At 43.5% G+C, this 23,881-nt stretch overlaps 1 protein-coding gene across 1 annotated transcript in view; it reads right to left on the bottom strand.

The window, feature by feature from the left end:
• The window catches only part of hspg2 (heparan sulfate proteoglycan 2), a 97,272-nt gene that overhangs the window by 65,586 nt on the left and 7,805 nt on the right, over positions 1–23,881 (bottom strand). The window contains exons 2-3 of the mRNA XM_076042408.1: positions 4,134–4,263; positions 3,590–3,649 (exon numbers count right to left, since the gene is read on the bottom strand). Of these exons, the coding sequence (XP_075898523.1) occupies positions 3,590–3,649; positions 4,134–4,263 (190 nt within the window). The remainder of the gene's footprint in view (positions 1–3,589; positions 3,650–4,133; positions 4,264–23,881) is intronic.

Genomic DNA, 23,881 nt, shown 5'->3' with positions numbered 1-23,881 from the left:
GTCGATGGGGCCAGTTGGTGCAGATTGGCTGCCAGGCTTCCGTCTGTCTGCCCCAGTGCAGCTGTGGCTACACATGTAGCTCACCACCACCAGCGTGAATATGGTGTGAATGAATCATGGGTTCAATGTAAAGTGCTTTGGGTGTCTTGTATAAATCTAATCCATTATTATTAGTCCTACAATGTGAACATAGGTTTAGATATCTATGTGCAAATCTTGCCTTTCTACAGCGCAGGCTGTTGTGGTAAACCAATTGGGAACGACTATTTTAGTGGTGGTATGAATTCTCATGCTCCTCATCCAAACAATCTCTGGGAAGTATTTTGACCCCTGCAGACACTGCTAGCAAGTGGTCATGTAATCTCCGCTTCTTTGACTTCCAAAGGGGATGATATCCTCGCAGCCTAATGGAGCCCATGAAACAAAGAGAGGCTCTCACGGGCGAGATAAACTGGATTTTGTCTCTCACAAATCTCTATGGGGATCAGAGTGTGGAGGTCAAGACAGGAGGTTAGGAGGACATGGGACGCAACTTGTATATCTCCACGGGGGATTGCAGCCTACGATGAGATAAGGGGCAACAATGGACAAAGGAGTTTTAAAATAGCCTCATCTCTGTAACACTTTGGGCTCCAGATGTTTTTCACAGCTATAGAACACGGGGCTGAGGCATCAGGAAATGGGAATTCCTTAAGCATCAGCAAAGCAGGATATGAAGCATAAAGGGGGGAGAGAGGGTACCACCTACGTCTCCCACTTAAAGGTCTTGGAGGGGGAAAGAAGGCAGAGGATTGGGCGAGCAGAGACAATCAGAGACGTATTCAGCATTCAGCACAGGAAACCAAATTTCCTCTGCCTTTGCCGTCAGACTCAGGTCTATACAGGGAAATAGCCTGACTTCCCCAATCATAGCACCTTGATCACACTGAGCTGAATGCAGATGCCAAGGCACTTTGTGAGATAAGACAACCGCGGCAGCACATTATTCCTGCCTTCCATTAAGTTTATCAGCGGCCTGAAAGCTTTATATTGTTTTCTGTAGTTTATTTTTTTTTAAATGAGAGCAATAAATCCTGAATAATGGAAATGTTTGCACGCCGATGCGTCGGCGTCCAAATGGAACAACGTTAAGAGAAAACATTTTAACTTGCAAAGGAGGAACTGCGTTTATATTTCATGACGTCGGAATTCCTGTTCTCCGTGTAAATCTGCCAAACAGGCTCAAAGCGGCGGTTACCGGCGCAGCGCGGCCAGCAGCAGGATAAACACGCTCCTCCAGCGCACCGCAATGTGTCGGAGGGTTGGGAAATATAAAGTTCAACAAGTTAAATGATCTGCAACGTGCTCATAGCAAAGAAAAACATCACTTCTTTTTAGTTTCTCTTGGTTGTACAATCTCCGTCGACGTTACCTAAATATTTTGTCGTCAATGTCCAAAGACGACCCAGATTTAAATTAGAATCTGAGTTCATGACAGAATCACATGCCGTCCTGACGGGACGCATTAACAATGAATGTTTGAAATAGTTCTCTGGCTCTCACTCTCACCCACAGTCGCAAAGGCCTTCCAGACGGGCTATTTCTGTAAGCGAGGCACATGATGCTATATGCTGCAGCTCTGATGTCAGCTCCCAATGCCGCTACATAAACAATTATTATGCTATGATGTAATCGGCTCCACTATAAGCACCAGCATCTGGCGCCAAGGGCAAACTGAGGTAGGAGCCATTCCCGGACCTGCCTCTTTGATAAGGGGGGAAATGGTGTGACCTGAATGGATATTACAATAAACCTGCTCTGGTAAGTGAATGTGGCTCCGCTGCTGGTGAATGATGAATGTTGACACTGACCTTTTCTTTGCTCATACGCAAAAAATGAACCCCTTAAGGGTGAGCCCACGCGGAAAATGATGACACCTGCTTAAGCTAGGGTCTTCTTTTAATTCTCATCCATACGGTTCAATTTCAGGGTCAAAGCCCAGCGGACCTCATTCACGGGTTGGCAACATGTTGCGCAGGCATGAGCGACGGGGCGGCATTGGAAATTTTGTAAACACTGAGCGGTGGTCAGAAAATCTAAATTCTGTCCCACCATCTTTATTTCACCAAATTTAAATATTCCCAAAAGTATATTTGTTGCATGTTGTTTTTGTAGTCTCACAGCTCAAACATTGCCGTAAATGCAAACCTTAATAATAATAATAATAATGATAATAATAAGGTTTATATAATAATTAGATTACAACAACGCTGCCAGTTGTGCTGTTGTTTACATTTAATACTGTGGATGTTCCCTTCCATAAAGTTACCCTAATCCTTCATTTGAATGCTTTCAGGAATGTTGATGTGGTCCCCTGCCCATTGATAAGTTGGGTCAAAATTAATAGGTTGGACAGAACTCAGCTTTGTTATTATTTGAGCGTCCTAGTCCAACTTTGAGACATTTTATTTTAGCCTCATCTCAGTGAGACATTGTGTAAATTTGCTTGCTGACAAGCTGAGCAGGTGCAACTCCTTCTAGTCAGCCTCATGAAATAAACATGTACAATGTATTGGGACTCCAGAAATTAGTGCTACACCAGACAAGACACCAAAGTAAAGGCAGGAAAAAGTGAGATTGGGCAGCAAGTGTCGTTATGGACTTTCCAACAGCTTCCTAAAGCTGTGGTCATTGTTAGCAGAGAGAACATATTTCTGTGATGTTGATTAATGACATTGGCCGTTATTCATACCTTTCAAGAAAGGGCTTTTAGTAGTGTTCAAGATATGGTCTAGGTCTTTTTCCCTCTCTTGTGTTGGAAAATAAACATTTTGATACATATTGCAATTGATACTAAACACAGAACAATTTAAAATGCTGTCATTCAACGGCTGAATAATAGCATTTTAAGTCTTTGTTGGTTGCCAAGTCTAGTTTGCAAACAGGCTTTTGAGGAAAAAGAAAATCAGGTAACAGTGACTCTGCTTTCAGCTGCAATAAAAGTGGATCCATCAATAATGAAAAGCATGAGAGAAGGAATAGAAATAGAAGTGTAAATCTGCGCCACTGTTAAACGAGTGTAATATGATATTTCCAGCTGCCTTCCTGCCAGTGTCTCAGGCAATATAGAGCAGTGACTTCACACACAGAAACGACGTCGCCTATCAAAAATAATGTGACAGGAAAAGAGACGGCTTGGCCAGGAGAACACATAGCAGCGGATTTCTACTCCTGCTTTAATTGTTCACAGTGCTTTCATGTACCTTATTGTGCTGTCAGCGCCGCCGCCAGCGAAAAAAGATAAAAGACGAGCGGAGATGTTTATGTCTCGACAACAAAGCTGAGGCCGCGTGTTATGGCCAGACGTTAGGAAGCTGGCAAGTCGGGGGAGGAGGAGAGGGCGCAGCAGGATGTGTGCAGCAGGATGTGAGGGCACCATCATTCAGGCGAGATTAAAAAAAAAAACAGCACATACCAACACTCGGCGCTCACTGTGTGAACAGTCAATGGGATCACAGATGGGGGAAGTTTGAAGGAGGGTTGGGGGGGCTGAGTGACACAAACAAATGTTTGGCAGAGGAAGGAGGCTGCTTCCCCCTCATTCTCTTACTTGTGCTCTCGGAGACTGGAGGCCACGGCGTGCTTCCATCATCCTCTCCGCTGGGAAGTTCTTTGGAGACAAGCGCAGGGAAAAAAAGGTCAGAGTGCAAGTTTGAGGCCAAAAAATATGTATTCCATGCAAACCTTTGCTTATGTAACAAACAAGCAATATTCAATCTGGGAGACGAACGAAAACAACAGGTAATGGTTGCACCATGGGCAAAATACTGAAATAATTTTTACCTCAGTGCCGCTGGCTCTTGTCACTTTTTTTCATTCTATTCTTTATCACCACCAATGCTTTATTTTAATTATTCCCTTACTCTCAATGCACTATTTTATTAACTGGTTTGCTGATGAATGGTTGTGCAGCTGAGAAACTGAATTTCCTTCGGGATAAATAAAGTACTTCTTACATCCATCCATCTATCCGTCTTAAAAAACTCCACAACATAGTGATTGGTTTATTTTACAAACATGTATTACACAACAACTTGTGTATTGAGGACAGCTGTGGGTGTGTCGCGCAGCAACTCAGCCCATTGTGACCTCACCTCCAGAGGCTTCGTCGGCAGCAAAGTCCTCATCGTCGCCCAGCAAGCTCGGCGATGCTCCGACGTCTTTCTTGGCTTCCAAGTCCTCTGGCAGAGGGACCTCTCCCCACACCTTGGAGGCCTGAGTCACCTGCAGCAAAACAGGGAAAAGATTTATAGGGGTTGAAGTCTGAGCGCAGAAAGGTTACACCCAACGCTATACATGGACCCAGGCTGGGTGGAGGGAAAACAAAACCGAGACAGGAAACGGGACATTGTGATGTGTTTACTTTTGCCATTTATTATCTCTGGGAGGCCTTCTCAGGAGTTGGCATGCAAATAAAAGTTCATGACTTGAGTCTGAGCACATCCTTTGGCACACTGGAACGCTGTCAGGGAAGCAGAGGGAACTTTTTTTGTTTGTCTTTACCGCGTTGACAGTGAAAATCTGTACAAAGTATCCTGAGCCGGCTCCCCTGACCCACATTTTGGACATACACTAACAAGTTCAAGCAAGAGCCGTAAATGAGCTGCGCACAAAACTTGGAAAGCTAGAGGGAGGTTGAGATTAGAATGGCTGGGTGACACAAAGCTTTTAAAGAATGCCTGAAACTTTACACCCCCTTGGGTCAAAAAAAGAGTGTCTAGCATACCACAACAATCTTTTCCAAAAGCTCCCTGGAATTCAACTCAGGGATCAAGAAGAATGGCGGAGACGTTATGTCAGTAGCAGAAGCAGTGAGGGCACATCAAACAGACGCAGAAGCTTAGCAGACACGTTGCCTTAGCGAATCTAAAAGTGTCACGTCATCCACATTTTCATATGAATGGAAGAACACAAATGAGCGTAAGTGGAGATGAGAAGTGAAACTGAAAATGCACAGCCCTGGGCCACAGCGGTGTACAATTACAGGGGAGGCAAAACTGAGAGAATCCAGCAGCGCACCGAGACTGGAAGGCAAACCTTCGTGTTTAGAGACGAGCTGCACTATATTTGCTGCACTATTAGTATCAGTCGGCTGCAGTAAACCTGCAGCGCATGCCGGCCGTGGTTGCTGCGCCTCATCTTGATTTAAAAGTAAAATTGTTGTGACGTTTAACAACAGCTGCTTGTGTTGGGATTACACACCAGGGAGTAACTGTCACGGGCATCATCCTCAGAAATTTTCCAACTTAGTGCAGCATGTCAGCGCACTAATATTTGCTACCTTCAAGCCACAGATAAGGCTGATGCAAATGTTGTAGGGAGAGTCAAAAAGGTTGACAAACAGAAAATATTTGTACATTTTTACAGACACTTAAAAGTTTAAACTTTACCCTGAATGGTACATTAAAATCAGAATGTATCGTACTTCATGGCATCTTGGCCCTAATGACCAACTAGCTTGTAGATGTGGGATAATTTGCCTCACTCTTTGAGATTTTAATATGAACATGCAGATTTAGGGTATATCAAAGAGTACTGCCCTTTGTGAAAGAAAGACTTTTGAATAATAATATATCCTAAGAAATTGCCTAATTATCGTCCCCAAGAAACCCACCGCGATCAACAAAAACAGACTGCCTGGTTTCAGCCCATATAAGACAGTGTCAAAGAGGTCACAGAGGGCAAAAACCAGCCACTCACACATCTGATGGCCGTTATAAATGTAACACTGGCAGGCTGACTGCAGCACTGGGCGCGCTTATTATCTCCGCTCTCACCATCTCGGCGACCAGACTGGCCAGACTGCCGCCTATAAGTTTAGATACGACTCTGGCAGCGTGCCTCCCTTGGCATTTCCACTTGGCATAACCTGCCAGTCGGCACTTCCACCCCAACCCCCACCCCATCTTTGCCCTGGTAGTTTTCCCATTTAGATGGTTCCAGCTAATAAATAACTCGATCTATCCCCCCAAATCCTCTCTCCCCTGACTGAACACCCTTACAACAACAATCCAGGCCATTCTCAAAGGCAAACTGCTGACTCACAAAATTCTTTTCAATGGTGCCGACGAGCCGACCATTGGTGCGATCATCTCCTGCTTCCCAGTGCCTTGGGATGGGCTATCATCGGAACACTGCCCTCTGGTCCCAAACCACTATAAGCTTGACAGAGTGGCCTCTGATGGATGAGCTCACAATCACACTTGACCTCAAAGTTAACTTGTTATAAGGCCCACTAGTTTGAGAATGGCCGTTCTACCTTCACTTGAAGGCGTTTGGGAGCTTCTGCATGCTTTCCCAGAAAGCCACGGTGACCTTTGCAAGCCTGGAGGGTTGAGATCCGTCAGTTGATTAGTTACCTCTCCCTGGAGAAAAACTCCTGGCTGACGCTATAATTCTTCTGACTACTCCTACCAGCCTTAACGAGAGTCAGAAGCTCTCCTCGCTCTATTAACTTGTTGCAATGTCCAGAGGGCCATATGGCCACCAGGTACGTCCTCGCAGAGCAAGGCACACGCACGGTCACATAAATACTGAGCACTTTCTTTTGACACCCAGACGAGCGCACGCATTCCAGTGAAAAGGAATTCCACTGTTTGCTTACGAATTAGCCCACTCACAAAGCCCAGTCTTTGAGCTGAGGACACAAAGTAGCAATAGCTCTAGGAGCAGGGATCAACAGAATCAATGGATAGTGAGTGATGAATGACGCCACAGCAGAAGCTTGTGCATGGGCCATATTTTTTGCCCAGCTGTTTTGTGTTTTTTTTCCCAAGATGAAGAATAACAAGTGCGTCTTTCCTTGTGAACGGTTCATTCACAATGGAACTAACAGTATTGAAAGGAAGCGGCTGGACTGAGGAAACTGAGCCAAAATCCATTCAAGATGGTAATATTATCAGCTGTGACGAAGCCTTGCAGCTGGAGGTATGTTGTCACATCAGCTTCTGAACAGCAGCTGGCCTCTTAGCTGCACAATTTTGTTTAGTTTTTTTTTTTTTTTTTTTTTAAATATATACTGAGCACCCACTTGTTACTGGTCATTAACCGTCAAATCCGTTCAGGACACTTGGGGGTTCTTTGTTCTGTGTGAATGGATATAATAATATATAATATAAGTGATCACAGCTATTTAAAGCGTCTAAACTCTTCACAGCTTTCATTCACTGGTGAACAAATTTCTCATTAAGAACTGTTTATGTCCATAATGCGCTCTGTAATAATTTCATTATGCGATTTCTACTCTGTTTAGCATGGCAACAACTTTGGTATGGTTTGTGCGAAATCGACTCAGAATTCAATTACTGAAATGAGGAACGTCTCCCAGTGCAGCTCATTTTTTTTGCCGCACTGTTTAATGGCTATCATTACCGTTATATGGCATTGGGGAACAACAATTCTATGAAGGGTGGGTTTGTTTGGAGTCCTCTGTGGGGTTGGTTGATAATTACTTAATATCACCAGACAAATCCAGTAAGCCTTTACGTCAGGAAACTTGGAAGGAGGCACTTAACTGTGTTTACCTGAAGCCTTTAAGAAACAAACCTCAGAAAGAAAGCAATAAGCAGCCACAGCCTTAGTGGAGGATATGAGGGATACTGTGGCTTTTGCCATGCCTTCATTTTCACAATCATATGATATCAAGTATCAAGATCCCACATTTTCCAATTGGTGTCGACCTGCAAATTCTTTTTGAGTGAGGGGGGAAACTGTGTATCCTAACCATCATTTTAATTAGAAGGTATCAGTGCTCACTGAAATGGCAAAACCAGATTTGCTGAAGATCACACTTTTTAAACATCTCAAACCTACATGTGGTGTCCCAATGTGAACACGTAACCACCACTCACGTCCCAAAAGACTTTCATTGTCCACCCACACGAAGCGTCCGCACTCTGGCTACATTGCTGTGACAGCCACAGCCCGTGGGGGGAACATGTGTGAGAAGAATTCTTCAGAGGACTTTATGCTCCCACACGGCGAAAATACTCCCTGACGCAGCTGTGGGACGAGCTGTGAGAAACATCTCACAGCCAAAAGCCGACGAGGTGAAGACGCAGCGTAAGTGCAGAACATCTCCTGAGAGAGAGAGAGAGAGAGAGAGAGAGAGAGAGAGAGAGAGCGAGATCGCCGCAGTCTGTCACAGACAAACCCGCGTGGATGAAATCAGACAGAGCAGCGGCGACTCCTTCACTTCCGAAACCTCCGCGGGATGAATTCCCAACCTCCTCGACCTTCGCGACCCCTCGCTCGCTTTTACTCATTCCCTCTTAAAGACCAACAGTATCTGCTTAGACTTGGATCTGCTTAGGCTTGAAGTAGCGATAAGTAGTCCAAAGGAATGGAATGTATACCGCATAGAGCATTGAGTGGCTGTAAGTGTGGCACCTTATGGTTTTCTCAGTATGCGAGGAGGAGGGAGCTTGCCGTGCACTACCAGGCACCACCTTGACTTGAACCACTGCCATCTGTGGGGTGAGTGCAAGGCCATTTGCCGTTTCACATTCAATCCCACATGTTGGAGTTTTGTTGATAAATCTTGAGATAAATCAAGGGTGCAACGACCAAAGTTAATATTAAAAACATAAGAACAAATCCCTCATTTCTGACAGGATCCCTGTCCACGACATGATTTACATTTGCGAGTGCAGGTGGCTGCACTATGAAAGGTAATGAAAAGAGGAAATAGGAATTTGGGAACAAGCCCTGGAGAAACGTTCCGTTTCCGCACTTACTGTTGACCGTTCATCTTTCCACTTTGACAAGAAAAATGTGGAAACAGAGCAGCTTTGTGTATGTTTTTGCCCAACAGACAAAGTTTCCGATGTGTCTGACCCGTGTTTGGAGCACCCCGCGAGTTGACAGTCTGCCACATCTGCCACTCGACTGCAAGCAGGGGCCCCTGCTGCATAAAGACCCCGATGAGTGAGGCCGTCCTGCTCTCCGCGCCGCTCTGGCATTCGAACAGGGTTTAATCCAAAATGACTGGACAGGGGAGGAAGTGGAAGGAGGCTGTTCATTCAACGTACAAACGCTCTTTTACAACGTGCACAGACTGTCTTCTCACAGTGTTCTGTGACGAATACTGTGGGCAACAAACATAAAAAAAAAAAAAGGAGCCTCGAGAAAGAAGAGGGGGAGAGAGTATCAAAGTGAAGAATAAGTCTGCATTTCTGAGCGCATGCTTGGAGTGCTTTCCTGGCCATCTTCCCCCAGGTCATTCATTCCCCCTGCCTACACTATGGTTCTGCCATGCATTTCACAAAAAAAAAAAAAAAGCCCTTCAACTGTGAAGAAGTACTGGAACCTGCACTGTCCTGACACGTTTGATGCCTCTTCAGTCGTATAAAGGCAGCTCCAAAGGCCCAGTCTCGCTATTAAGTTCCGTGACAGACGACTCAATGTGTTTAGATGAGTGTTTCACACCATAATCTAATTACTCTCGCAAACACGTGGTGGACTATTTATGACACGCTCTTCATTCATTAAGGAGAACCATACCTGTATATCTTCTTTATCTCTTGCATATTTTGTTTTAAGTCAACTTGGCAACAACGCAAATCACTGAGTGACAACTGACTTCCGATTTTGCCAGCAGTAGCCTCTAGTCATGTTTTCATTGGTGAGGATTTTCTTGACCCACAGACCAAAGCGTGGCCAACATTTTTCCATAGAATAAAAAAAGAAATCAAATTGTGTCATTTCAAAATAATTTTGTCCACATCCAACTGCCTATTTCAGCCTAGTCAAGAGAGGAATGGCCTCAGACACAACAACAATGGTCATTGAATATGACTTGCGTCTAAATGTTAACATAAAGTTAATAAATGCCATATGATGCCTTATACATTATGGCCTGAGAGTTGACGCACATTTATGCAGGTGCATGAGGGAAAAAAAGCCCTGGTAGAAAGGTTAACGCGAGCATCGCTGTGGTTATGTCTGACATTTATCTGTGGTTGCTTTCGGAGATAAAGTCTCAAAAACAAATGCTGCACTCAAACGGTGACCTCAAACAAAAGAGACAAGGCGAACCAAAAAAAACATGGTTCCCCATATATGCACGCAAGAGTTGAAGAAATGCAGTTTCGCAGTGCCAGTTTTACTGACCAAAAGATCAGAAAGTTTGTTTTGGGGATGAAACACAGTTCGAGCTTTTTCTGAACCTTCACAGAAACACTGCCAAGGATGTAATTTAACGGCATCAGTCAAAATGCTCCAAAGTTGTGCAGCTTTTATTGAGACGATAAAAACATGACTTTTCTATACATGATGCAGCAAGCAATTCCACTAGCCAGTGAACATTTTTGTTGAGAGGATGTTTGCACCCCCGCAACCCCACCCGCCACACCACCACACACCCATACATCCCGTCAAACTCATAACGTAACTGCTGCCTCAAATTGATGTAATTAAAAAAAAATTCTAATTGAGAAGGCGGTGAGGTAGTTTGTTTTGTTGGAGTGTCTGCTAAGAGGTTCAAGCGGATCCTCTGTGGACAGAAGGCATCGCCTCCAGCAGCACATCTTCAGCAACACAACCACACACACACACACTCCCTGTTTAGGGAGGCATGTCAAAATAAGCATCCGGCATGTGTGGACTTGTGTATGCAGCGAGGCTGGAAAAGGATGTCTAAAGGGCCACAATTAAAAATAAAAGCAATGCACTTCATTTATGTGCTGCCTCTTTCTCCCTGTGCTACTGGAAACAGGCGGCTCGAACTAATGAATCCCTACTATACACACACATGCACACACATGCACACGCACGCACGCACGTGTAAGGCTGGACTGCAGCGCAGGAAAAGTGCAATTAGAGTGAATCTCAGGTCTGATGTAACAAGCCTTAGCTTTCAAGTTTGCACGCATACCTACACACAGACAGAGAGGCGAGCGCACACACACACACACACACACACACACACACACACACAGTTTGTTTGGTGAATTGCATTTCCAGCAACTACTATATTTGATTGTACTGATGATACTATAGACTATAGACTATACTATAAATAATCTCACTTCCTGAGTCAAAGTTATGAATGGCACAATCATAAAACTGGGAGATTGTCACATTATTTCAAGCTAAAGGTCACCGCCTGGCGACACCACGACCAGACAGACTGCGAAACAAGACACTCCCGGCTATTACACCAATGGAAACACTATCCCTGGGGATTTTCAGCCTTCATCACAAGACCTGGTACTGGAGTGCATGTGTGGTGTGTATCTGTACACACACACACATACATACATATATGTGTGTGTGTGCATGAACATATATATATACATATATATATATATATATACATATATATATACATATTAACCGTAGTCCTTTGAAGTTTGAAGAAAAAAAAGTTCATCTCGCTGCAATATTGCCAAAAGCGCTGTTTCTTCAGCAGAGCATGGATTTCAAAAACAAATATTCCTTGGGCTATTTTACAGGTGACTTTAAGAGTTTTCTCGAAGCTGCGCTTGTTACATTGTCACAGTGGGTGGGATAATGGAGCGTGAACACATTCCTCCCAAACATCCTTTGGCGTGAAGGCCCATTTGACACCCCAAGAAGACCCATCTTTTCAATTATCACCCCAGCAGGGGTCCTTGGCAGACCCTCCGTCAACAGACCACCTTGAACTGCGGCCACACTCTGTCCAGCCGAGGCCAACGCCGTCAGGGAACAATCGCTTCAAGGACAGCCCCCGGCCCACCACTCTTATTTACACATGCGAGCATTAAGCAACGCGCACGTAAAATGGACTGCTGCGCCCGTGAACACAAACACTGGAAAGAGCACCTTGTTAGCAGCGACACAGTCAACCGTCAGCGGTTTCAGCCCGGAGTGAAGGCATTCTGTTTTAATAGGGCTCTGTGGTTTGTGGGAAAGGCCAATTTACTAGATTGGAGGTTTAGCTCTCAAAACTACTGTTGCTCACATTGTGAGAAAAATATCTGCATAAATTGTTTGGACCTAAATCAGGGAAAATGAGCGGACGTCAAATCACGGCAGAAAAACAAATAAAAAGAAAAAGGGCGAATCATTTATAAAAAAGGGCGACTTAAACAGCCTAAACAGCGCGTCACTTCAGACAACAACAACACTGTGACAGTATTTATCAGCGGTATAAATAGCGTGCGTTTCCGGTAGCATTTCTGAGAGAGTGACCTGTCGAGAGGGGGGGGGCACTGGGGGGCGAGCTCCAGTTCCCCCAGACGACAGCTGACAGGCGAGTTGTGGAGACTGGTGGCAGCGCGGAGCAGCTCCGGGTTGGCCGGCCTCCGGCACGTTTATTTTTAACAGAAGGGACCCTTTGAAAGTGCTGCTGTGTCACTAAAGACGCACGCTTTTCTTCTGACTTGAGCAGCTCAGAGTGGGAGCCGGTGCCCAAACACATGAGGTGTTTCTCTAGTGCGGCATTACCACACTGCAGAAACACTCCTTGAGAATGAATAGACCTTAACTGACTATATATCACTTTTGTGTTTAAAAGTAGTTTTGTCATTTGTTGCCGTTGCTTGACGTGGGGCTATTTGAACTATGCTTTTCTGCAGTTCAATATAAAAGTGGATCATATTTTAGAGGGAGATTATTTTAGAGTGGCTCAGCTTTGGGGTCACTCTGGTCAATTCAGTCCAGATTATTCTGTCACAACTTTTTTTGCAAAAATTAGCAGCAAACTTATGGTTTCATTCATAGCCCAAACAAAAGGAAACATTTCAGAACCTGCACTTTCTTTCTTTTACTTGAGTGAAGGAGCAGAATCAGAACTTTACTTTTCCCAGAGCATTGTTCTGTAATAGTTTCCATACTTTAAGTGCAGCATGAGAATACTTTTGCCACCTCTGGGAAGCAGTATTGGAACCACAGTCAACTGACACAACAAACAGTGATTTACACCTCTATGATGGCTCCAAGTGGAGCGCTCAGCTCCAGCTGACACAAATAGCAAACTCACTCAGTGCGTCACTTATCCAGCCACCAGGAGATGTACAAGAGCGGATGGGTTTCGGACATTTCAGAACAACCATAAGTTGTTTTGAACATTTGGTTGGAAGCTGTATTTGGCATTAACATGCCCACAGCGTGCACACAGATACTGGCCAGCACGGCGGTAAGCAAAGCTGCCTCATTGCAAGACGGTCCTGGGTCAATCCACATGGGTTTCCTTTGGGCACACCGGTTTCCTCCCACCATCAAAAAAAGAACTTGCACGTTAGGCACTTTGGGTCAAGTTGGCCCCAACGCAGCAACATGCTCAGTAGCAGCTGCTCAGGGCTAACCCTCTGATTCCACAGTTCCGTTGTACATTTCCAGGCATGTTGACGATGAATCTACTTAATTAATGAGTGAGTGGCAGTCGGCTTTGAGTTTAAGTGTGCGTAAGCAAACGGGCTGCAGCAAGCAACAAGGTCGCCAATCATTTTATGGCTTTGCAAAACCAAGCAGAATTCTCTCCATTCAAGCGGTGCTCGCAAGCAACAGAGAAATACTTCACATAGGATTGAACCAGCTTACACAGTTTGAATGGGCATCTACATTACTGAGCGGTACCTCACAAGGTCTGTGATGACACATTAACTGTACCATAGATAACACATGGGTTAAATCCAAAGGTATCAGTTAGGCCAGTGACTTCAGCACAGGCAGCAAAACTATAATGTCAACATACAAACAATAAAAATGATGAATGAATGTCAAATATGACTACTTTGTTTTTATGAACAACTAAAAAATAATTTTATATTCCAATAATTCAGAGATAAAAATGTCTTTTTTTTTTTTTTAATTCAAATGACTGTACATTCACCAGCTTAAAAAGGGGGATTTTTGTGGAGACACGAAAGAAAAAGTTGGTCACACTGAAGCCATTGTGCTTCTCTGTACATAATGATTATCATTTCATTCATCAAACTGACCTTTCGGGATGCACCAACAGACTTGAGCTACCATCTCCAGAGTCTCTCTCTATTACGAGCAGAAATCATGAGTATGTAAAGGGAACAGATTGTGCCGAGTATTTTTTTTTTATTTCCAAGGGAAGTAGAAGCAGCTGGTCAATGCCTCTGTGATTACGCTCTGGTTTCCCCGCGCTGGTGGTAGCACCAGTGTTAGATTTATGTTCCCCTCTTCCTCCCCCTCTCATTTTCGCCTCAGGACCAACTAATCTGACACCACCTGTTGACTTGGCCACACTCGCACCGTCCCACATAATCACAGGCCAGAACTGGCTCAATCTGTCAACCCCCTCCAGTCCTCCCAGCCCTCCGCCGCTGCGCATCATTCCCGATTAGGTCACGGCTGCGGCGTGTGGGAAAAGTGGGATAAGTTGACAAAATCTCGCTAAGCACACAGCTTAGCCAACCATTTGGGGAACTTACTGAATCGCAGAGGCGACCACACCTGCAGAAGCCGTCCCTAAAGGAATTCAGCATGAGAAATGTCTCTTAAAAATTGATTGCTGATAAGCTGAGAATGTGAGAAAGGCATCAAGTCTGTTTGGTGAAGGGGGGAATACCCACTGGTGTTCTGGCCGGAGGGGATGACGTCATCTTGGTAAGACCACTTTTCCCCTATTCCCAAAGGTCATGCTATTTTGGATGGCCATCTCATAACTAACTGGGATTAGGCAAGCAACCATGGTGGAGCTTTTGGAACGGAAACCGACTCCAACATGATGACCATGTCAAACTAGGAGTTTGTCAAACCCACCACCGGTGGCGCTTTGAGCTTTTAACATTGCAACCAAACCTGCTGTTCTCTCAGCAGAACACTCTGCAGGGAGCCATCTGCACATCAAAGCCGCTTCCATTCCTTCCCACAACTTTTTTCCCTCCTCCCTGCTCTATCACACTCTGTCAGCCTTGCCGAGACAAAATAAAATCCATCGAAGTGATGCGACCTGAGAACAAAAATATCCTTTCTCAGCTGTACATGCCATTTAAAATAAACATAATAGTGCCTTAGCAGAGAGACGGCTCTGCAACCCATCCAGATGTTCTGCGCAGCAAAGCAAACAAGACAACGCGGCAATAATGTTGACAATAGCATCAAAGGAGGCAAACTGGGAAGCTTTTCAGCCACATTATTCATGTTCTTCTCCTTCATCCTACCCGTTAAGAATTATGTGACATCTGTTTTTGCTGCCCTGTGCGCCGTAAAGCAGTCAGAACTGAGAGCGCACAAGCGAAGGGAGTGGGAGAAAACAGATCTGACATGGCCTCACTTGCAGGAGAGCGCAAAAATAACTTTGAGCTACAAGGAAAGGTCAACCCTCAGACCCAGACCACGCAGGCGAACAAAAAGTGTTCACCTAAATTACGAAGATCCATCACAAAAGAGGCGACCGAACTCAACAGTAAAGAAGAATCACCTGGTAGTAAAGGTGAGGCATAAGCCTTTGCTTTGGTTTGTGCTATAATTAAGGCATAAACCAACAGCATTAACTTTGGCACCTGTTCTATTTTTAATGAAATTTTGCAAGGCAGAAACAAGTAATTAAATAAATATATCTGACGTCCCCTAACGTATCGCAATCAATGTGACAAATAGACATTTACTGTCCCATATAAAACAGCATGCACAGCAAGAAACGTGACACATCCCTAGCAAGGCACAATACAAAGCAATGTACAAACTTAACTACTCACAAAGGCGCTGGCATCCCATTCGCCAAGTGAATAAAATGAACATATTTATCAGGGTGATGGGAAGGCGCCATGTATGAATCCGTATTTTCAACAGCCACAGCTGTGGGTCAATACAAATAAGTCCACTATGATTGTGTTCAGCCGTCTCTGCATTATATACAGAATGAACAATGGCAATTCACAAAGCCACCAATGCATTTCCCATTTCTTTCGCAAATGCCGGCATATTTTCCAAGCCATCCAGGCTTGAGGTTTTTTCCCCTCTATGTGGATAATAAAAAGGCTGGTAAAAGGGCACTGCCTGATGCTTTCTCGAAGATCTGGCGGAAGCAGAAAAAAATTTAGAGCCCAAGGCATGCTTGCCTCTGCAATTCAAAAGCTGTTTAAAAGCTCACAGCATCCAGATGCAAAAGCAGTTTCCACGTCAATCACCGAACCTATGCAGTTGCAAGCACAAACTACGGACATAATTCACATTGTGCAAACAGCCGTTCACAAACACCAAGCAACAGCAGGCATTTGTCCAATCGGCCTGACAACAACTCATCACTGAGGGCTAGCATTTATTAGCCGGTGCCGTGACACCCGGGGCTGCACGCAAATGTTCTGACCCAGAGCAGCGAGTGAGACCATGACACACTGATGCCAAGGAGGTTTTATGATATTCAACTTATAGCTCATGTATGAATTCAATTAATGTTAATTGTAATAACAGCGCTGAAGTCCTTTAGCTTTCCCGAAAAAACAAAATTCCTTTTCACAACATTTGTATGCATTAATTAGATTTTTTTCCAATTTATTTAATTAATTAATTAATTAATTAATTTATCCTATTCCATTGCTGCTAATGCTAATAAAGAAATCTGCATGTGAAGGCTAAGCTTTACGTGAAAGCGGATAGCTATTCAATAGACTATAGCCCAAATGTATTCACACAGAGGATCGAGAGGGAGAACAGAGGTGAAATTCCAGGGGAGATAAAAATACCTCAAGAGCTGCGTAGCAGCAGGTATTATTACACCCTCCTCAAGAGGCCATGCAGCCAGAGTGTGTAAGATAGAGCAGGGTGTAAAGTCCAAGGAGCAGACGCCTCCAAATCCTACTGCCATTTCAGGTACAGCATACCTTTTGCTTCAATTCTACAGGAATGTAATATATGTAATGCGAATATTTCAGAAAGGAAACGGAGAGAAAAATATTCCACAGTAAAACAAGACCACAGCGCATTGATCAGAGCCACTACCTGGTACACCGAAAGCAATGTGTTTCACGGTGCTCTGCAGTCGCTTTAATCAAATTCAGCCAACATTTTCAAAGGCGCTTTTGTGCCACACTCCCCCCATGTGAAACTCATGCATTTCTCCAGATCTATCACCAGAGGAGTTTGGTACACTAGGCCGCCCGCTGCTGTGGTTGCCCCCTCCTCGATTCCCCCAGATGAGGTTAGGCCTGGACAAGAACCAATAAACACTGAAGAAAGCCATGTTTCAGAAAGCGCTCTGAGTGGTGGCAGGCGCAGCCAACTGCGACTCAGCATGCCGGCACTCCCACATCTGTGCGCGGCTTGAGATTCGCAAACTGGGTAGGACCATAGGAGGATGCGGGACACTTGGAAAACATCACACTGAAAGCGCAGTCATCTGTTTATAGTTTACAATTCCATAGCACGGTGATTCAGCAATCATTTTTTGACAGTGTCCACTTTTCAATGACCAAAAATAGACATAACCGTTTTGAAGTAAATCTGCCTGCACGCTGCCGAGCAGACAAGTGACCTTAAGCTTTGGCCTAACAAGGGACTTTCCTGTGGGTTGTCTTCTGTGTTTAGTGAAGGAAGTCATTTATTTCCCCGATCCAAGGATCAAGGCAAAATCTTCACCACCCTGCCTAAAGCCCGTTGAGCTCTACTTCTTTGACGATGCCCCTAAAGCACAAAAATGTGAACATTCCTCGAGCCAATTATTGGGTTCGCCGTGCGAGGGGGGATCAGATGCCCACTTTGTCGGAATAAAATGTGTTCCCTCTGATTGGCTCTCTCCCGTCTCCATTCACAGTTTTAAAGCCCCGATTCAAACTGACTCTGTCACCCGCTGACAAAAGCTCAAGTAGGGGAGGGAGCCTGCAAAGAACTGGATTATGTTGTGGAGATTGTTTCAAGGTAATGGATCTGAGGAAGAAGGGTGATTTGAAGGTTGGATCCCCTGAGGTCCCAAACAATTTGGTTTGGGCTGACTAGACGAGGCTAACTCTGCAAAGACAATCAATTCGCTTCCCTGGTTTTGCCCCCAAAAACTTCTCTTTATACTTTGGTTTGAATACCATACGTACAGATGTTTACAACATCCATAACACTTTTACAACTTCTATACCTAATATGTATGAACAAAGTCCGTCAGTAAGTCGGTGGGTAATGGGAATGATTTATGGGAAAAAATAACTGGGCTAAAAGATTTAACAAGTTTTGGCAGCTGTCACTGTAACAGTTTAACACAAGAGGTTCCTTATACTGCAGCAGTAACTCCCACTTCTGAAACAAGTGTGGAAATCCAAGCCAGCCAAAGCCCAGGTCTCAGAGCAGACATTGGATAAGCATACTGGGTGAGTGCAGGATGAAGATATGGCCATGAATGAGGGCCGGGGGAAAAGCTGTTGGATTGGAGATAAACAGTATTCCTGTAATTATTTTCTTCCAAGGTCAGCAAGGGGCTCAACAAGAACCTCTTGAGACATCGCTGATTTTTCCTGCATCATTTGCATTCGCGCACAACGGAAGTCAAGTGCAGCGTCATACAATGAATAAATAATAGGCTAAAATATTTGAAGATGTCGGCATCTGTTTTTTTTTTTAAATTATTATCATCCCGGCATCGCATCCAAAATTCTACTTGTACATAATGTAAATCACTGAGGGCCCAGCCTTTAATGGCTTTTCCATGAACAATATCATGCCAAATCCTGTTTGACCTTGATAAAAGATTTTGGTGTGAGTCAAGCTTAAAAGCTATGGCATTCTGTATTTAGTTACTGACGGATTGGCATAAAGTGCAATGTATTAGCTCACCTGGGGAAAGAATCTTCCTGTCTAGACAGTTTCCCTCCGGGGATCATTCGCCACTCTGTCACACAGACTGAATGGGAGGCTTTTGACGCGGTCTCAGCTTTTATGATTCACAAATTGATTAAAAGCAGAAAATGAACCCCTTCAAAAGAATCTGATGACTAAAACTCAGTCTCTATATGTTTAAGCTTCTGACTCAAATAAATTAAATAAAGACAGGCGGAGGCCGTTTATGGTCGTGATAATAAATAGACCATACGTGTGTATCTGGAAAAGAAGTGTGATGAAAGAGCACTTGAGTGGTTCTGACATGTATCCCGTTTTCCTTGAGGATCACAGTGGAAGGAATTCCCCAGGACAGACCACGCCTTGGACCTTATACTTAAAAAAAACCCTGAGCCAAATTAAACACTTCCCTCAGAGCTCTTCCTTTGCAAGATGGTTCCAATATAAACTACCTGATGTTCAGAACAGAGCAGAGGGTTTGCTGCATAAACAAAAACAAGGAGAGACTGCGGACTGAAAATGTAGGAAACTGAAGCCCATATAAAGTATGTCTGATGTTGTACATCTGTGATGAGGGGAGTTAGTGAAAGTATTATGAAGTTAATAAACTTAATACGCTAAAGAATACTGAAAGAACACAAAGGGACGACTAAGAGGGGAATCACAGGTTTTCTCTCACATTTGACTAATTAGAGTCTTTAAGTCTTTGCTAAGGCTGTTCATCACACACATTTACCATTAAATTAAGGCTGGCTCTGCGAACAGTCTCCTGTTAGACAGAAGCAGCACATCAAAATCCCTAGCTGACCTCATGTAAGCTGAACTTGAACATCAAATTTAATAGTTAACATGATTCATCAGACCTGACTGGAGCAGTTTGGACTAAATTATGTTTTGAATTATATTATATTCATGGCCATAATTTATATTTTAGGATTCATTACGGCCCAAAACATAAACATCCACATGTCCCAAGTTGATGATCATAAACAAGATGATTCTGTTATATGAGACACAAACTGTGATGAAGGTGGATTTAAACAAAAGCTGCACAGGAACACAGCTAACCAGATAATTGCCTTTCATAACAGCATTTTTTTTTTTTTTTTTCAAGTCACACCAAGACATTAGAGAATTCCTTTGACTTTGAACCAAACTGCTCAACAAACCCAGGGGCTAAGATCTGACAATTATAAACAAAGTCGGGGACAATCTTCCCCTCGGCGGCTGACAGGCAAATTTTACCTGTTCTCATAATGCAGCAGCAGGCCTTAATTTTAAGGTTCACTCAGACCAACACAGACATCTGTTTGCCAGAGGTTTATGCAATAATATACTGTAAGCAAGCAGAAGGGTTAACCTGGCCATTCATTGGAAGCAGATGTGAGGGATCCATTTCCCACTATAATAAGTGGTAATTATAGGCCACAGGCCCTGTGTCATCGTGTGAAAACACACCAAGCCCTGGTGGGTTATCGGCGATGTGAACCAGTCAGCTACGAAACTAATGGCAGTGAAAACAACTTTGTTTGTCTGTTGCTTGCAGACGAGTAAAAGCTGGGTGTAGCCTTTCAAATGAAAAAAAAAAAAAAAAATCAGCAACAGAGAAAAGAGACTGGGTTTCACATCAGGGGTTGCATTCTGTTTGAGATTGATGGTTATTACAGTGAAACGCTGCATTCACTAACAAAGAACCATATCACTAAAGTGCACTTTCTTTCCAAGAAAGTGTTGCTACCAAGCACATCATATTGGGTGAATTATTCCAAGTGAATGGGGAGGTGCTCATTCACATCACTGACCACTGGAAGCCTGCAAAGCTTATGAGAGCCTCAAGGACGTTTTTCATATATTCTTTAAATATTTATTGTTATTCATTGTTCTATAAAGGGCCGATATTGCATCCATTTTGCATGGAGGAATCCAATATGATTAATTCTAAAGAAAGAAAGAAAAAACCTCTACACCTCTTCAGACCCCGGAATATTTTGCCCTCTACTTAGATCCTTAGCTTTAGCTCTTGTCTGTACCTTCCACGTTTCCTTTGACATTTCTAGGAAATTCATTGACAGGCTAGTGACACATACATTTAAAAACTCTACATGTTAAGATACCATATGCAAATTCTTTAAAAAAATAAATAAAAAATGGAATATTGTAAACATTCTCCTTGTCTGACCTTGCCCTGACCTGAACCAAGGCCACTGATCTCATAGATCTGTAATGGGACTGTTTATAATTAAAAGTGCACACATTTTTGAATTAATCCTTAGTGGGCCCTGATTTTACAGCAGGTGACTGCAAGACAGAACCACCTTGCAACAGAATATTTATAATGTTTATGTTTAACTTTTTGCTCAGGCTGGATGTATACTGAGGGCGGGTGTATGATATCAGAGGGGTAAAGCTCCACCCCTGGGCTGGACTGGCCCTCAGAGACAAAGCACCCCAGGCTGATCAGACCCTAATCTCTGCCCGTCTGGCTGGCCTATTCCAAATAACAAACAGACATGAAAAAACAACTGGGCTCTCATTCTTCTATTATCTGCCTCAAATCTTGTTTTCCATTATCCGCACACCAGGAAAGCCCTGGTGAAACAACAGACCGAGGTTAACCATGTGCATGAAAGGCAAGACTGATCTCTGTGCCAGAGAATGTGACAGCAGTGTCCAGTCTAGTTGTGTGCCAAATTTCAGCCCTAACGTGCCCCCGTCCACACCCCTTGCACTCTTGACAGGGTCATAATAGAGTCTCAGCAGGTGGAGCCTGGGTGGAAGACAAGGCCTCCAGTCTTTTGGCACAAGTGAAAGATTCTTCTTTTATATACACTCAGAGTCAAGCTAAATCAAAGGAAGAGCTATTTAATTGCCCCTTTTAGAAGCAATAATTGTCTGACTTGGCCTGAGGCACCAGCGGCATGAAGATGAACAGAAACAGAAGTCTTTTAAAGACCCAAAATGCAACATTTAAAGAGATCTACTGGCATGAGATGGAGTCAGATGATGCCAATGAAAAGCAAGCATTCATTAATAAGGAGTTATTTTGGCATAAAGAGAAGGAAACAGCCATATTATGCCTCCACCAAAAACATACATATCGGTTTTTGTTTTTTTGTTTTTTTACCATTAGATGCTACTAAATATGTATGATTTAGTCTGACTGGGCATTTAATGTATCCAATAATGGTAGTACATTGTTTAAGTTTGTCAAAATGTTAATCACATGTGGTCATGGCAGTCATCACAGAGAGGATGCAAGCTAGTGGAATATATTTGAACCTTGGCTCTCAGAATTTATCCAACAAACTGCTGAGGATCAATGACAAAAATCCCCATAGCTCAGCAGCTGCTTCTCCTATAATTTAGGGCTTGAGTGATACCCAGTACCCAGAGACCACCAACAGTGTCAGTACAACAGTAAAGGCACTGTTGGTGGTCACTGGCTACCTACTGTAAACTGTATGTCTTACCTCAATCAGAGAACTCAATCATTGCTGTCAAAATGTAAAATACACACAGCAGCATGAATATAGATATAATTGTTCACTTGTAAAGCAGATCAACCAGCCTTTAATCAAGTATCGAGATGACTCTAATTTTGGTGGTATTGACACAAGGTGTGATAGAAAAATGATAACTACCTCAAACTAAACCACAGAAATTTCCCTTGGTTTACCAACCAAATTTTATAATGGACCCTCTGCTTGACTAAGTCTGCCAGATACAGAGTAGACTTGTGCACCCTCAGTCCTCTGGACACTTAAGGGATGCAACGCTACATCAGTCATGATGATGTTTAGGCAGCCTTTGTACTTTGCAGTTTGTTGGCAATACTCCATAGGCACAGAGATAAAATCTGAAAACCTTCACTCAGCTTCACCCTGATGGTGATGTGGATAAGCTTCAAGGGACGTGTATTTGAAAATGCTCTGATAACTCTATGGTGATGGGTTCCAGCAGCATTCAAGAATTTGTGATTTCAATCAAAGACCTGCTCCACCAAGCAACAAGGACCACATTCCTCTCTTATCAATGGCACGGTTCTTCCACAATAGCTTCTCACACAAGTGCAAAGCTACGTGCCATCGTCACACCTTTTTGAACATACATTTTTTTAAATGCAGGCCAAAGACATGTTCATGCATCGATCAATTGATTCAGAACATGAGAATGTACAGTCAATAAAGTGGAGACTGGTCTCCAACATTGGTTGTCCAGTTGTAAATGTCTTCAAACTCCTTCATATTCAGAGTTTGTGTCTTGACCTTGTGATAATATATTAAAGTGAGTCCAACTAACCATTATTAGTGAATAACTAATAATGGTCACGTACCTAAACATGCCAAAATATTTGTTCACATTTGATAGATCCCATTAGGGAAAAGCTGTGTCATGCTCAGGGATGATCAGGAGATCCACCAACTCCAACCCCTGATATTGATTGCCAAGCAGGGAGGATATAGGAAGCTTTTTATAGCTCCCATTTTTATAGTCTTCAGTAGGCTTTGGCTGGGGTTTGAACCCACAACCTGGCAGTCTCATAGCAGACTCTCTAACGCCAGGTCACTGAGTTGGTCAGGGTTGGCTAACACACAGGTGAACGCTTGCTATCAGAATTAAGTTCAATACACTGCAGCAAAATGATTCAATCAAAGACAGGCAATATTGGTTCCCTGCAGGACATGTTGCACTTAATAGAAAATGTTTTATAAAATTCAACGAATGTGATAAGAAATAGGTGGTGATGGACTGCTAATAGAATCAGCGTGTTGCAATTTGGCAGAGGGAGGTACATTTAATGACTACCAACAACAAAGCAAAGCCTGGCACTGACAACCAGTGTTTAAAATCAATAGTTTGTCGTTTCGGCTCAGGAGCCACCGCTTGACTTGTTTATAGTTACACCAACTGGAGGATGGGAAATACTTCCACAGAAGCTCTCCAGCCAGTCCTGAACAGACTGACATGGAAATTTAAATATCAGATTTTACCTGAGGGAGAAAAATAAAAACAAAAGCTTCTACTTTGCACATAATTATGTCTATGTCTAGAATTTGTAATTTTTTAGTTCCAGTGTGTTACTGCCCAAGTTATGAAAATCTTCCTGACTGGACTCAGACAA

The sequence above is a fragment of the Nelusetta ayraudi genome, unplaced genomic scaffold (assembly GCF_046127955.1).
Source record: "Nelusetta ayraudi isolate G7.1 ecotype Tasmania unplaced genomic scaffold, CSIRO-AGI_Nayr_v1 ptg000070l, whole genome shotgun sequence".
In the NCBI taxonomy this organism is placed as follows: domain Eukaryota; kingdom Metazoa; phylum Chordata; class Actinopteri; order Tetraodontiformes; family Monacanthidae; genus Nelusetta; species Nelusetta ayraudi.
Note: the sequence above shows the minus strand (reverse complement) of the source record. Positions and strands in the feature narration are given on the sequence as shown.